The following is a 15007-nucleotide window of genomic DNA, read 5'->3' as shown; positions in this document are numbered from 1 at the left end:
GCAGCTGTCCCACGCGCAGGGGCACACGCACGTGCAAAGCCGGACTGGGGCGCCAGGCAGGACGCTGCTCCCACAGCCCTATCCCTGCTTGGCACCAGGAGAGGTGGGAAGGGCACCCCAAACACAGAGGGGCCATCAGTGTCCCTCCAAACTATCCAGACACTGTCCCACCACCCCCACCCCCAGCTCCTTTTCCCCCCTTTTCACCCAAACGCAGCAAAATGACAAAAAAAGAACCGTGGGATGGAACCACCAAGCCCGCGGCTGCGCAGGAGAAACACAACAAAAACAAACACAAGAGGTAGCTTCAGAACCAACACCCCCAGCCCCATGGGGCCAGGCAAAAAATACCAGTTTTGGTAAGGATAATGCACAACAGGAGTCTGGCAGGGACACCAGTGCCCCACCACCTCTCCACCACCAATGCTGGGCACGTGGCTGGTGCACCCCAGCCATGCCAACCCCTGTCCCTCCCAAATCAATAAAAGCTCATGAGGTCACAAAAAAATGAGGTAATTTCAAGTAAAATGTGCTAAATGCGGAAATATTCCAAAAGAAAGTTCAAAAAAACCCAAACAGAAAGCAAAAAAAGCGGCGAGCAAAGCCGCCTGCCACAGGGCACCCCTTACTTGTGGGCTCCTGTGGCTGAGGGCTGGGCAAAAAACCCCACACTTGGCACCTTCCAGGTGCCCCAAATCAGCAGAAGAAAAGAGGATCCCTGCATTCGGAGTGATGCCACACACTAACAGCTCCAACACTGGCACTGACTGCATATCACCAAACCAGCTGCATCTCCCCATGAGGGGCTTCACCCTTGCCCCGGGAAGGCAGGGAAGGAGGGAGAAATGCATAGAGACGTCTTTGGTCATGGGGAGAGCAGCAGCATCCTGTGCCCCTGAGCCCACCGGGACACCAGGCAACACCTCAAGGCAGCCTGGCTCCCAGCTGGCTCCGTGTCCCAAACACCCTCCTCTGGCCAGGATGCCCCCAGGACACTCCTGCCAAAGCACTTGTGGCTCACAGGGCACTGTGCTCTCCTGCCTGCGATGCTGCAGCCTGGGAGCATGAGAACCTGCCAGAATGGGGCCCAAGCCCACATGGGAGCTCAGGGACTCTGCAGGGCATGCACGGCAGGGTCTATGCAGTGACAGGACACCAGGAATGAAAGCCTTCCCAGAGCACTAGCTGTACACACACTTTCAGGGAAGCGCCTCTTTCCTACATGGTCTTCCCAGCAGCACCAGTGGCCAGTGCCAAGGGTGACGGTGGGCCTGGCTAGGGGTTCAAAGGGTGAAATCTGCCCTGCAGCAAGGGTGAAAGGGCAGCAGGCGCATGAGCAACTGGGACAGCAGTGTGGATGGGGCTGGAGAAGGGGCCGGTGTGTCCCTTGGTCCGGCATGAGCTGCAGGATCCTTCCGGCGAGAAGAAACGAATGAGAACTGAAAACAAACAAGGCCATGGATGCTGTGGGTTTGGTGGGATTTTTTTTTGCCCAGTCATCTGCCACTTGGCCCTGCTGCCCCTCTGCCTCCTCCCTTAGACGTAGCAGAGGTAGAGATAGGTCTTCTCTATCCGCCAGTCAGTGGGGATCTCCTCTGGTTTGTGGCCCTTCATGTGCTTCTGCATGGCGGAGAGGCTGGGGCAGTACTCCAGGCAGATGGTGCACTGGTAAGGGGAAGCGCCATTGTGGGTCCGGAGGTGTTTGATCATGGCCGAGTAGTCCCGGGAGCGCTGGTGGCACAGCTTGCACTCGAAGGGCTTCTCACCTGTGGGATACAGGGTGTCAGTGCTAACCAACTGCCCAGCTCAATGCTGCCGCAGTGGGCACAGCTGATAACCATGGAATGAGCAGCAGAACCGATGTGACTATTGATCCCTGTTTACAATAGTGACATGCCGGCGCATCGCAGATTTGTTATGCCTGGCTGCCACCCTGGTCCACATGCCAGCCCTTCCACCAGTCTGTCCTTGCCAGACACCCCAGCAGGTACCTGTGTGGACTCGGTAGTGGGTCTCCAGCTGGTGCTTGAGGCTGAACTTCTTGCCGCAGCCGTTGCACTCGTAGGGCTTCTCCCCGGTGTGGATGCGCTTGTGGCCCTTCAGCGTGCTCTCGTCCCGGAAGCAGCTGCCGCAGAACTCGCACTCGTAGGGGTGGTCACCTGCAAGCACATGCCGGGGTCAGGGCTGCCGTGACTGCTGTGCCACACCAAAAATAGCTCCAAAGCCTTTTTACCCTGGGCAGCCATCCTGAGGACAGAGCGTCCCAGGCTCCCCAGTGCAGTGTGCTGGTCCCTCCGTGCACAGACCCTCCTGTACAGAGGATGCTCGGGTCTGAGGCACGGTAGAGACTGGAGCGTGCTGCAACCCTCCCACCACCAATTTTCCAGGTTTTTCACCCAGCAGCACCAGCACAGACCCAGCCCTGGGCATCTCCCACACTCTAGACCAGGCGGCTGATAAATGAACTCTGGTTTGGCACCAAAGGCAGAATGATTTGAAGGAAAGGTGAGGGCTCCAGCTACTTATTTATTACAGCCGCGAAGGCAAGGACAATAAAGATAGATTGATCGTCCGAGACTTTGTTCATGAATATTTAAATATTACTGATTTGTCTTGTCACTGTAATTACAATTTCTCTGTGCCGCATATCCTACAAGCACAGTTTATGGTAAAGAATGGCGAACTGTATTTCACTTGTCCTGCTGCAGATGTGCGGAGCTGCCAAGCGTGTAATGTTCCCCGCATTTCATACATTTTCTTCAGCTGTGAAGGCTTAAGTCATCCACAATGACCTACGTTTTTTCATTATCCCCGTGTCAAACTGCACTCGTGCCTGGGCATAAATTGTCCTTCTCGTTATATACTCACATGCCTGTGCTTTCGCTTCCTCTTTAAAATGATATTTTACTCTCTCCCCATTTGCCGCAGCCCAGCTCTGTGGCCCCTCGCCCCTCCTGCAGCTGCTGCCTGGGCACCTGGGGGGAGGAGGATGCTCGGGATGCAGCTCAGAGCCCCCCTCCAAAGGCAAGGCAGGCGGTGCCTGTGGCCGTTGTTGACTTTCCCCTCCCATGCCCAGCTCCAAACTGCCACTTTGGCTTTTGATCCTACAGTCAAAGACAGATTTTTCAGTCAGAGGCAGCCAGCATTTCTATCCGCCCACTTTTCAGGGGAGCCTGAGCCCCTGGAGCACCCTGGCCCTGGGATAAGAGGGAGCATCCTGCAGCTGTGCAGGACGGCACCACACGGCACGATTAAACGCTCCTAAAGCGCCGATGATCCCAGTGTTTTTTCACAGCCGGGAGCTACTAAAGCGGCAGAGGTTGGGGTGGGACACGCGCAGCCTGACCCGCAGCCCAGGTCACCGGATTACTGGCTATAAATAGCTCCAGCACTCAGCATTAACATGCTTATCATCGACACAGGATTCCCATTTCCACATCGGGACCCCTAGCCCACGTGTGGGTCTGGCAGCTGCCAGCCACAGGCTGCACAGAGCGACCCTCTGTGACACCACCCGCACAACCCCCAGCAGCCACCTTTACGTCCCTTTTGGAGATTGTGTGCATGGCCCCTGCCTGACAAGAGAAAGAAAAGGAGCATCCCTCCTCAGGATACATTTTGTTCCCTGTCAGCAACAACAGTGGTGTCAAGGAGGGCACATGAGCCTTGCACTTGTGTGGGCAAAGGATGGGTGAGTAGTGCTTCACCCAGGCAGCTGTGAAGATCCGTGGCACTGGCTGTGATCCTGCACGGTCCTGCTCGTCCCCCAGGAGCCAGCTCTTTCAGGGGTGTTTTGTGACTGGCCCCGAATGACGGCGCTGACGATATGGCCAGGACCACGGAGCTGCCCGGGGATGCTGTCGGAGGAGCTGAGGACACGGCGCGGGCGCTTTGAGGACACGGCGTAAGGTGGCCAAGCCGGGCTCTCCCGCTCGGCAATCCTGCAGCCCAGCCCTGCCCCAGAGGGGCCACGGCAGCACCAGCTACACGTAGCGCAGGTCGCCCTAATCCCATTAGGGCTGAGCACCAGCTGATTATGTGCATCTACCGCCGTAAGCTGATGAGGCGGATATGATCGCACACCCCCTAAGAAGGTCACTCTTAGGGGCGTGCCGCCTCAGACCAGATCAACTTATTACACACAGCTTTTTTTTTTTCTGTTTTGTTTTTCAAATCCAAGCCACTTCAGGCACCTCCACAGTTTTTAAACACAAACCACCTCTCTTCCCCCTATTTCCTTTCTAGGCGTGGGGAAGGAGCGTGTCCCGGCTGCCCCAGCCCGAGTCCCCTGCCGTACCTGTGTGGGAGCGCAGGTGCCTCTTGAGCGCGGTGTGGCTGGGGAAGGTGCGGTTGCACTCGCTGCAGATGTAGCTGCGCACCCCAGCGTGCACCTCCATGTGCTGCTGCAGGGCGCTCTGCGTCTGGAACCGCTTGCCGCACAGCAGGCAGAAAACGGCCATGTCTGTACCTGTGCGAGAGGAGAGACCCTGCTTAGGCACTGCCTGGCACCCCCGGCCCACCACCCCACTGTGGGGGGGTCCCACTCCCCCACAGTGGCAGCAGGGATGCTCGGGCAGCAGAAGGGACCCCAAGAGCTGCAGGGCTTTGGGCGCCGTTGGGAGTCCCTGGCCACCCCGACCCTGCTGACACTGGCCCAGTGAGGGAAAGAGCTGAAGAGGAGAAGTTCTTGCATTGCACTGGAGGCAGCTGGGAGCCCTGGCGATGCCGAGGGACGCCCAAACACAAGGCAGCTGTTGGGTGATTGCTGTCTCCCCACACACCTCTGAGAGCTGCTGAGCTCAGACCTTGTGGTGCCCAGGGCAAAGGGGACCCCAAGAAGCGCCCCATGAAGCTGCCCTGGGGAGGGGAGCAAGGCAGGATGTGAGAGGGGGACGTGCCCACCCCTTGTGCTGCATGTGGCCCCGAGCCCCAAGGCAGATCCAAGCTCCATACCATCACTCTTGGGTACAAACCTGGCTGCAGCAACACAACAGGGACAAAACCCCAACCCAGGTGCTCGTACCCCGTCCATAAACACCTCAGACCTCTAGCCTTAAACAGTTTGTTTTCGCTTATGCATAGCTGATTGTTCAGAACTGTGAGTCACTGCAAATTGTATTACACAGGAAGATTAAGCAAATAAATGCTCGCTTTTTGGAGACATTAAAATGTGAGGACTATGGAAATAAAATTAGCTAGAAAATAGTATTAGCAATTCATTAGCAGCACAAGATGTTCAAGGTAACCAACAAATCCGTGCAGCCTTCAGGAACAGCAGGGGCAGAGGGCTGCTTGCCAGGCTACCAAAACCAACACCAGGGACACCACCAGGACCACAGCACCACGGGGCAGGGACACGATGGGCAGCAGCACTGTCAGTGGCACGCAGGCAGGGCACAGGGAAGGATGCTCCTGGGCAGACCCACACCTCCAGCTTGGGAGCCATGGGCAACGGGCATCCCGGAGGGCATCCTGGTTCACACATCACCTGCTCTGGCATCGTGCCATCACCCACCCAGGTGTGGTGGCACCTCGTGGTCAGCTCTGTCCTGCTGGGGACGCAGAGGCCGCCTGGGAAGATGCTCAATCTCAGCCTTGCACTGGGCTACCCTAAAATGCTCTGAAATCTGAAAAAATCCCCAGTGAAATGGGAATTAAAGCAGCAAGAGAGGTGGCCCCGCATGGGAGCTGCCTTTCTCCCTCAGCAGGGATTTATCCCGGGGGGTTGTGGGCTCATGTGCCCCCCACGCAGCTGCGGACAAAACGCTCCCAAGACAAAAAAAAAAATTAAGGAAAAAAAAAAAAAAGGCAGGCAGCCCCGAACGGGCAGCGCGCAGCAAATCCCAAGAGGTATGTGGCCCCGCGGCCCTCGGCGGCCCCGGCGGTGACAGCAGGACGGGTCAAAGGTCCCCGGGGCTGAGCCCCCAGCGCCGCGGCCAGCTGCGGAGCGGAGGCCCCGGCCGGCGGGACGCCGGCCCCGATAAATCTGCCGCCAGCAGCCCCCGCTGGGGCCGGGGACAATGGGCTCCCGTGGGGGCGGAGGGCAGGACAATGCCGCCGGGCCGGCGCGCGGGGCCGTAACAAATCCTCCCTGGCACCGCAGGGCCCTCATTTGTGAAACTAATTGGCCCCCGCTTGAAAAAAAAATAAAAATGGGCTGACTCCAGCAGCCACAGCGATGGGGACGAGCTGCCTCGTGCACGCATGGGGGACGGGGCTGGAGCTGGAGCCGGGCATCCCCCAGGTGCCGCTTCCTGAGACCTGCAAAGGGCCAGGTTGATTTCTCCTCTTCCTTTTCTTCTTCAAGTAATGTATCAGTAAATAAACACCCCGGACTGGGATGTCAGCGTGTACTGGCATGGCCTGCGAAGGCGCACGTTTCCAGTTGAGCTCTGAGAGCAGAGCATCTGCGTGACACAAAGGCTGACACCGGCCGGGCGCAGAGGTGGAGCACTGGGAGGTGGCCCCGCATCCCAGCACCGAGCCCCGCGGCGGGACACGGGGCTCAGGCAGGGCTTGTTCCCTGCCCTGAGGCTCCGCAGGTGACTTTCTCCAGCAGCCAAGGGGCGCGGCAGGCACCGCTGCTGGGTACCGTCCCACTGCCGGCCTCCAAGCTGCTTGGTTTTCTTTAGGCTAGATGCCAACTATGTCACACCTCTGGAGGAAGGATGGGAAGTGGGGAAAACCGGCAAAACTCTTGAGAGGGTGCCACACTGGGTGCCACAGGACTCAGCCCTGTGTCCTGTCGTGAGTGCATGCCTGGGCTCCAGCCACAGAAGCCCCGAGCCAGCCCTCAGCCATTGGAAGAAAAATCACCCCTGATAAAGAAATGCTGCCGCCCCAAATCAGTGAGAGACGGATTTATTCATTTCCCTGACATTTTAATGGTTTCTCCCCTTTTTGCAGGAAGATGATTACAAATTAAGCAGCATTTAAACGCTTTTTACTGTCAACAATTAAAAGGGGTGAAGGCGGGCGAGCAATTCATTCCCCGGGAAACGCGCTGGCTCTCGGCGGGCGCCGAGGGCCCGTCCCTCTACTGTACACAGCACAATGGCCCCGAGCACGCCATTAATTTTGCAGGACGTTCAAAAGCAAATTAAAATATAAAAAGCCCCTGGGCACAAAGATAGATACCGAGGGAAGGGGCGGCGTAGGTCAAGCTCGCAGAATTGAAGTCTTAGCAACTGGGAAGGTTTAGGCACAGCCCCGCACGCTGCGTTCAGCTGCCACCTTTGCCCACCATCCCCAGTTTCTGTGTCCCTGCCAGAGCCAGTGCTGTGCCAGCAGCTGAAAGCCGCTAGTGGGGCAGCTGTTAGCACTGCCACAGGGTTCCGAGGTGGAAGCTGGAGTGATTTGGGTGTTAGGCGGTCTCCTGGTAAGTGTGCTGGCCACATCTCGCAGGGTCTTCTTCAATACAAGGTGGTCCCAAAACTGATTTTTAGTGGGATAGGCTTGATGGAGGGAGGGAAAACCCTACGGCTGCAAGGCCGGAGATGCACATCCCTCCCTGTTCTCCAGCAGCTCGGTCCCAAAGCAGCGCAGCCGGCAGGGACGTGATGACGAGCAGGACGCGCCGTGTGACAGCGCGCCCCGTCCGTCCGAGCCACAGCGAGGGATGGATGCTGCAGCGCCGCCCCCACCGCCGCCTCTGCGGAGCAGGAACCCGGCTAAAAACCGGCGTGGCACGGCTCAGGGAGGCAGGGCGGGGTGGGTCTGCCTCGCACTGGGCCCTGGTGGAGTTTATGGATGCGGGAGGTGCACTGCAGGAGAAAGGCGACACGTCCCCTTTAAAAGGAAATATAATTTACAGTGTGCAGCCAGGCGGGCCATAGTTTCAATCTCGTTTACTATAGAGAAAACTCTGCTAGCTGTTCTCTATCCCACAAATCCGATTTAATCAGACAAGCCAGCCAGCGTGGCTTGAAGTAAAAACGGATAATTAGTAAACAGAGAGCTACTTCAGTGCTTCATTGGCATTCGAGCCGGGCTAGTGTGTCGCATTTAAAATGCAGTCTGATGAAGTTTACAAAATCAAACCATTTGTTACTCCTATTGAAGAGGCTTCAGGCCACTTGCAATTAAATTGGAATTAGTGCTTAGAATGAGATACAGCAAATTCATACTAAAAAGGGATCTGACTTTCAGACATTTGACTTCAAGTTTTTCCCCCCATGCTGGAGCACGCGTGCGTGTGCTGGCCCCCCAGAGCCCCTGGCAGCAGTGCCAAGCCCAGACCTGCTGTGTGCCTGGGAATGGGGTGACTCGGGGATGCTGTGGCAGCAGGGCAGAGGGGACAAAGGGAGTGGTGCCACCATGCTGGTGAAGCCATCATCCCCACTGAGCCCCAGCAGGGTGGCAGCACGGGGCTGGCAGTCCCCAGGCTCGTGGCACCAACATCGAGATGTGCAAACCAAACTGCCCCTCCCTGAGTCCTCTTCATAACGCTGCCATCTTTCCCTGCCTGCCCTCAGACCCATGTTATCAGACTTGAAAAATGAGCAGATCCATCCACTGCCGAAATAATCAGGAGCACGGAATGAAAGGCTGTGGAGGGGCACACTGGGAAGGCTCCAGCATTATCAGGGGCATGAGCATGCTCATGTCTAAGGATGCTGACAGAGCCTGTTGCTGCCTCATGCACCCTGAAACCTCCAAACCCTCACCTCAGGTCCTGATAATTCAGGGTCTTCCACAAGGCTCCCTCCTTCACAGCTCATGTTTAACATCATGCCTCACACGGTTCATGTGCCAGAGGTGACCCGACACTGCTGCTGTCCTTACAACAAAGGCGAGCGGCTCCGAAACATCCTGGCCATGCAAAGCAGGAGCCCAAAGGCTGTTGGCACTCCTGAGATGAGATTTCAGGGACATCTGATGGTTTTTGTCAGCACGTCAAAGGCTCTCTACCAGCCTCTGCCTCCCAGCCAACACTGCTGGCTGCTGCTGCAGGGGAGCTGCAGGAAGAGCAGCACTGGGGAGGAGGGTGCCACTGGCAGTGGGGGCCACAGAGCGGCACAGAGCCCTCCCTTGAGGGGCACAGAGAGTGGCACAGAGCCCTCCCTTTCAGCCCTGCCCACAGGAAGGCTGGCAGAGGCAACAGGGCGGGCAAGGGGCCCATTGCCTGGAGCATCCTCTCACAGCTCCAGCGCCCAAGCTCAGACAGAGCTGGCCTGAAGGACAGCCTGAAGGTGCCCAGCTCAGCTTTCCACAAGGGACCCCGGGAACACGGTGCACATCCTGCTGTCACTGAGTTGAAAAGCAGGCACCAACTCAGCCTGGGTAGCACCAGCACTGAGGCTGCAGGACTCAGGGGATGTTGCCCCAGGATGATGGTGGATGCATGTGCAGGGTAAGAAAACCAGCCCAGTTTCGGATTCTGTTTTCAGGATGATTATGAAACCCAAAGTGGTGTTTTTGGTGGCAGCACCGAAGTGCACCCACAGGCAGGTGCAAAGGAGCCCTCCCTGAATGCTGCTGCTGGGACACAACATCTGCAGATGCCAGCCTGGATGTAGGGGTGTTGTGCAGAGCCGTGTTGTGTGGTGCCACCCACTCCAGTGCTACTGAGAGGTGATGGCATTCATTACTGTGCTGAGTCAAACAGCCCCTACAACCTTCATGGTTCACTGGAGAAAGGGGGGAAAACCCCCATAAGATAAACACAGGAAATGTGTGCATTTTGTACCAGAGTCACCAAATCATCCCAGTTTCAAAGCCTGCCTCTGGACTCCACAGCTCAGCTTCTGTGCTAATTAACATCTTTATGGAAGGCAACTTTTCCCAAGGGGGCATTTGTTTGATTATTATTATTTACTTAGAGATAGCACAGCTTTCTTCCCAACTTTAACCGACTATGGAAAATTAATTCTTAAAAAGCAGCTGACGCCGCCTGCTCTCCTGCCCCTGCTGGTTTTCCTCTTGGGCTGGATGTGGACACTCCACTGCAACAGGAGGCCAGGCCAAGCTTCTGGCACTGCCTGCTGCCTCCATGCCAGCTCACCCTTTTACAAACACTGAGGAAAACTGGCGTTTCAGAGCAGTTGTACAACATTGACCTTGCAAGCACAGGGGATTAACAAACCCCCCAAAGAAATGCCTCATTTTTTGCTCCTGCAGTGATGCACAGGGCTGCTTCCCACCCAGCCACACTCCTGCTCTCCCCACAGCCCAGGCAGGATGCACATGGAGGATGTATGGGGTGCTGGTGCCCGCAGCAGCCTGGGCAATGCGTGCCAGGCCCTGAGCTGCAGCCCTGGCATGGGCAGCTCATGCCTGCTGGGGGTGATTTATTCCAGGGGCCATCTGGACCTGGGGGACAATGTGGTCCCGTATCCTCGTGAACTGGCTCATTAGTCACACCCTCGTAGCTTGCCCTCTCTCTTCCTTTGAGCATGGTGGGACAAGAGCATCCCCCTCTCGCCTCCCTTTTGGTGGCCCGTTGCTCCCCCATGCCCAGTTGTGCCCTCCCCACCACCCTCCATCTCCATCACTGTCCCCATTGCCATCATCACCACCTTCCCTCACCGTGTTTGCTGCCATTGCTCAGGCACGGTCATTATGGGGGCACGTGCGGGGAGGGAAGGAGCCCGGCGACGATTAGCGGCGGTGGCTTTATGGCAACAGGCACACAACTCATTCGTTTCATGTTTTGCAGAATATAAAAGCGCCGAAACATCTTAATTTTAAATTCTTATCATTGAATTTACTGCTTTTCTCTCGCAATGATTTGTGTTGCTTTTTAATTTTTACAGTCTCTACAGAAGCCAGATGCTACTGCCTAGGGCCAAAATAATAAAAACCCGCTGCAGTCGCGAGTTACAGAACAAAAAGGAAACGCGCGGCTGACAGAAGTTAATATCTCAATTTAACAGTGCTGCTCCGCTAATGATCCTTTGATATGTGTTTATTTAGAAAGGTCTGATCTTGACCTTGAAAGCAAACTAAACCGCAAAGTCTTTATGAGAGGAGAGAAAGACTTTATTTATAGACTGGCTTTGCGTCAATCACGGCGGCAGCTGGACCCGCGCTGCCTGTGGGCCCAAACGGGGCCTTCAGCGGGAAAGGTGCTTCTGGAGGGTGTGGGATCAGCTGCCCTGGGGGACAGCAGCGTGTCCCCATCTCCAGGGCAGGGTGCTGAGCACACCATGGAGGTGCAACCCAAGGGATACGGGCAGCCCCAGGCCTGTGCGGGATGCTCTTGGGGGACAGCACTGGTCCAGACACACCCCTGTCCCCAGAACAAGCCACCCGGGAGTGCTGCATGCCTAATCCCTTCTTCCAGCACTGGAAAGTGCTGCCTCTGCTCCCTGGTCTACTCCCTGAATGGGGTCCCCAGGCTTGGAAGGAAGGGATGTGTTCAGCATCACCCCAGCCCACACTGACAGAGCCTTAGCAGTGTTTCCTCTTCTTCCCGAAGAAACTGAGTGCTACGCAAGCCGGGCAGAGGGAGCTTTTAAGGGCCAATCCTTTTTATTGCATTTCCACCTCCTGGCTGGGGGAGGTGGGAAGTTCCTGAGCTTTTAATGCTTCTAGCCTGGGATTGCACTGTGGACACTTCACACCTATGGTGCGCTGTGCTGTCCTGCCCAATTTCCATTTTTTCAGGCCAAACAGTTGTTTGAAGCCATTTGTAGTCCCTAAAGCCTTCTGGCTGAAGTTGGAGGCACATCCTCCCAGCAAAGGGGTAACCCCAAAGCCTTTTTATTGTACTGAATATCTATCAAAATATATCAATACATATTAAACCCATTCATGATCATCCTTGGCAAAAACCATCACTCAGTTGTTCCAGCCCTAAAGGCACCGATAGAAAACTGCCCCCTTTCCTGGCAAAGCACATCACCTGGCCAAATGCAGTAACCTGGTATCTGAACATCTATGTGCAACACCTTCCTTTTGTGCTGCTTTCCCCTAAGCTCACACCATTCTGGAGAATGCCAGATTCAACCTTGCTATTCCCAAGGAAGCTGTGCATTGGGACACCTCTGCCCTTCCTGAGAACCAGTTTCTCTGGGGCAACCACCACCAGTTTCTCTGGGGCAAATCACGGTGGCATTTCTGGCCACTGCATCAGATGGAAGCTGTCACACATACTCATCATCATTGCACCAGCTTCCCAGATTTCCTCTTCCCAGTTGGAAATTGGACTGAAATCAGCTGACAAAACAATCTGACTTTCTGCTGAAAACCCTGAGCTCTCCCCCACTACTTCTGAACTGTTGTTTAACTGAAACTGCTCCATCTCCCAAAAAAAGAGTTTTGGTGAGGAGACCAAGGGGTCTTTCCATGGAGACCACTATCACCATCACCACTGCCATCATCCCAGCTGGCAGAGGGCACCACCTGCCCATTGCCAGTCCGTTCCACTCGTGCAGCTCTCCTGCTCAAGGTGGCACCATTCTGGCACCCTCCAGCCCCACGGAGCTGCCACGAAGCCCTGACTCACACCCCAACAGCAAAATGACCTTTTTGGTGCTGAGGCGGCTGCCTGGCAGAGCCTGGCCACTGGAGCGACCGGCTGCCGTGAGGCACAAAGCCGGGACTCGCAGCATCTGCTTATTATTCCTGCACCCCCATCATTAAAAAAAGAGAAAAGATGAAAAGGCCCCATCGGCAAAGCCGGGGAGATGTGGAGCGGCACCGAGCGCGGCCTGGCCCCCAGTTGTTGGGAGTTTTTGTACAGCGGGGAGACGTGAATCCTGGGGGACAAAAGTAACTGCTAAGGTAAGTTAAACCTTGTCGAGATGAACTTTCCTGCTACTTTTAATTAAAAGTTCTTTGGAATTAAAAAGGACACTATTCAGGAAAGGCTGAAAAAAAAAATTCATTGACACCAGCCCGCCCCCCTCCCCTTTTTCCCAAGGAAAAGAAAAAGCTGTTTTTGTGTGTCTGCTCACCCAGCCCGCACTGTACAAAAGGAAGCGGATTTGCAGCAAGACACATGAGATGACCCCCTGACCCCGAGCCGCTGAAAAGTCCTCAATGGCATAAATACCAGATAATCAATCACATACCAGGAGGGCCGGTCCCCCTGCCCTCGCCCCCGCCGCCGGGTTTATGAGAGATGCACTGTAAACGGACACCGGCTCCTGACGGGAGGCCCCTCTCGGCATTCCTCTGCTGGACCAGGAGACCCCGGCCGCCTCTCAGACCGTGCTTCATCCCTCTTTTATAAAGCCCAGCATGGAAATGCCGAGCATCCTCAAGCTTGCCATAGCTGATCCCTTGTGCTCCAGAGCAAAGGGGGACAGAGACCCCTCTCTGTGCTCTGGAGAGATGGCCAAGCATCCTCTGTGCCACCACAGGCCAGCACATGGCCAGCACTGAGTTGGGCATGCAGAAACCAGCCCCATTTACAGAAGGCTTTTCTTTTTGGGAGGCTGGCTTTGTGAAGCCTTCGTGGGTTCTAGCAGTGAGTACCACGTCATGCTGTGCTCCCCTATGGGACTCTGACCAGCACCCTGTATGCCAGCAAAGGAAGGCAGCCAAGGCCCTCCGGTACTCCAGGGCAACAATAGATGTTAAAGCTTTCAAGGGAGGGAGGGAAAAATCTTGCAGTGATACCGCACTGGTTTGGTTAAATGGGGAGCCACTTGGCAACTAAATTTGATAATGCTTTTGTCCATGGGTCAGAGGTTAAATATGTTCACACTAATCCCCTTCATCTAGAATTAAAGGACAAGAAAGATTTCTCCGTAGCTTAGTGAGAGGGCTTTTCTCATCGTGCTTTAAATAGTATTTGCACAGGAAAATTAAAGGCAGACCATTGGCCCCGATGCCATCGTGGCTGCATGGCTCCGCCACGCTCCCACCTCCTCGCTGCTTTTGGTGACTCCACCAGCTTGCACGATGCCTGGCCTCACATTTCCCCATGTGTGCACCAAGGAGCACAGGGAACTCTTGCTGCCATTTGCTGTCAAAGTGGCAAGGGCAGCCGTGGTTTGGGAGGCAGGGAGATTCCCGGCTGCAGGAATGCGCGCCAGGACTCAGATTTCAAGTGCTGTCACAGGACATTACTGTCAGACAAAGGGGCTCTGTGCTGCGGCCCTAGGACCCACTGCCCCCAGACCCTCTGTGAGCTGAGGCCGGCACCTGAGCATCCAGAATCCACTCTTGCACCAAGAGAAAATGTGCGAAGCATCGACTGTCCACTTCACATGGCATCGCCAGCACATCCTCCCCCGCTGGGGCTGCACAGGGATAATTACCTCTAAGCATACTTAGTGCTACAGTGCGTTATCTCTAGCTATGGAGAAAAGCACGATCCAGAGGTATTTCCCCCCAAAGTCTCATTGGGTTGCTCTCAGAAAACCCTCCTGAGTCCTGTGAAACAGTAACAGAAAGTCACAGGCAGCCCCAGAAGATGTCAGGCTGGTTTTGGTAAGGAGGTGTGCCAGCTGCTTGTGCTGGCTGCTTGTGCCATTGCTTTGATCCAACTGTGGAAGAGGATGCAGCAGGACAAGCCACAAACAGCATCTCCCAAATCTGCTGCTGGAGCAGGGACATTGCAGATGGCTGTTGGTGGCCAGTGGCACCACTGGGACAAGCCCCAGCCACTGGCAGAGTCATGCCAGCATCCCAGTGAAGCCCTGGCCTGACCATTAATCATGGTGCCACACCGAGTGTGAGGCGAACAGAATTTGTTTCTCAGTGTGATTTATAGCTCACATCACCAAACTCACATGTTATGTTCCACTTGCTCAAAATCTGTAATTTCCACACTGGAAGTAGCAGTGTGCCATACATCTGCAGCATCACTGCAAGGTTTTGGGCTGGAACCATTTTGAGACAGAGAAAGCAAAGCAAATGTGAGGAGATAAGACAAATATGTAATAAATTTGACTCGATGTACATTTGCCAAGAACAGGGGTGGTGCGCGCCCGTGTGACAGTGCAGCTCCGGCGCAATGCCCCCACCACCTCCTCCGGGCTCCCACGCATTCCTTGGCAAACCCAAGACAGTTATGGGGTTGCTGGGATGCTCTTCTATGGAAAAACACCGAGAG

The 15007-nt window shown here is 55.4% G+C and overlaps 1 protein-coding gene across 2 annotated transcripts in view; it reads right to left on the bottom strand.

The window, feature by feature from the left end:
• Nucleotides 1-306: 306 nt before the first annotated feature.
• ZBTB16 (zinc finger and BTB domain containing 16) overlaps nucleotides 307-15007 on the bottom strand; it is a 53269-nt gene continuing 38568 nt past the window's right edge. For both annotated transcript variants that reach the window (XM_058819084.1, XM_058819085.1), the window contains 3 exons: nucleotides 4298-4468; nucleotides 1992-2159; nucleotides 307-1766 (listed from right to left, as the gene is read on the bottom strand). In XM_058819084.1, the coding sequence (XP_058675067.1) occupies nucleotides 1537-1766; nucleotides 1992-2159; nucleotides 4298-4468 (569 nt within the window). In that variant the 3' untranslated portion in view covers nucleotides 307-1536. The remainder of the gene's footprint in view (nucleotides 1767-1991; nucleotides 2160-4297; nucleotides 4469-15007) is intronic.

Source organism: Ammospiza caudacuta, chromosome 23 (assembly GCF_027887145.1).
Source record: "Ammospiza caudacuta isolate bAmmCau1 chromosome 23, bAmmCau1.pri, whole genome shotgun sequence".
NCBI lineage: Eukaryota > Metazoa > Chordata > Aves > Passeriformes > Passerellidae > Ammospiza > Ammospiza caudacuta.
This window is presented reverse-complemented; position numbering and strand designations above follow the sequence as displayed.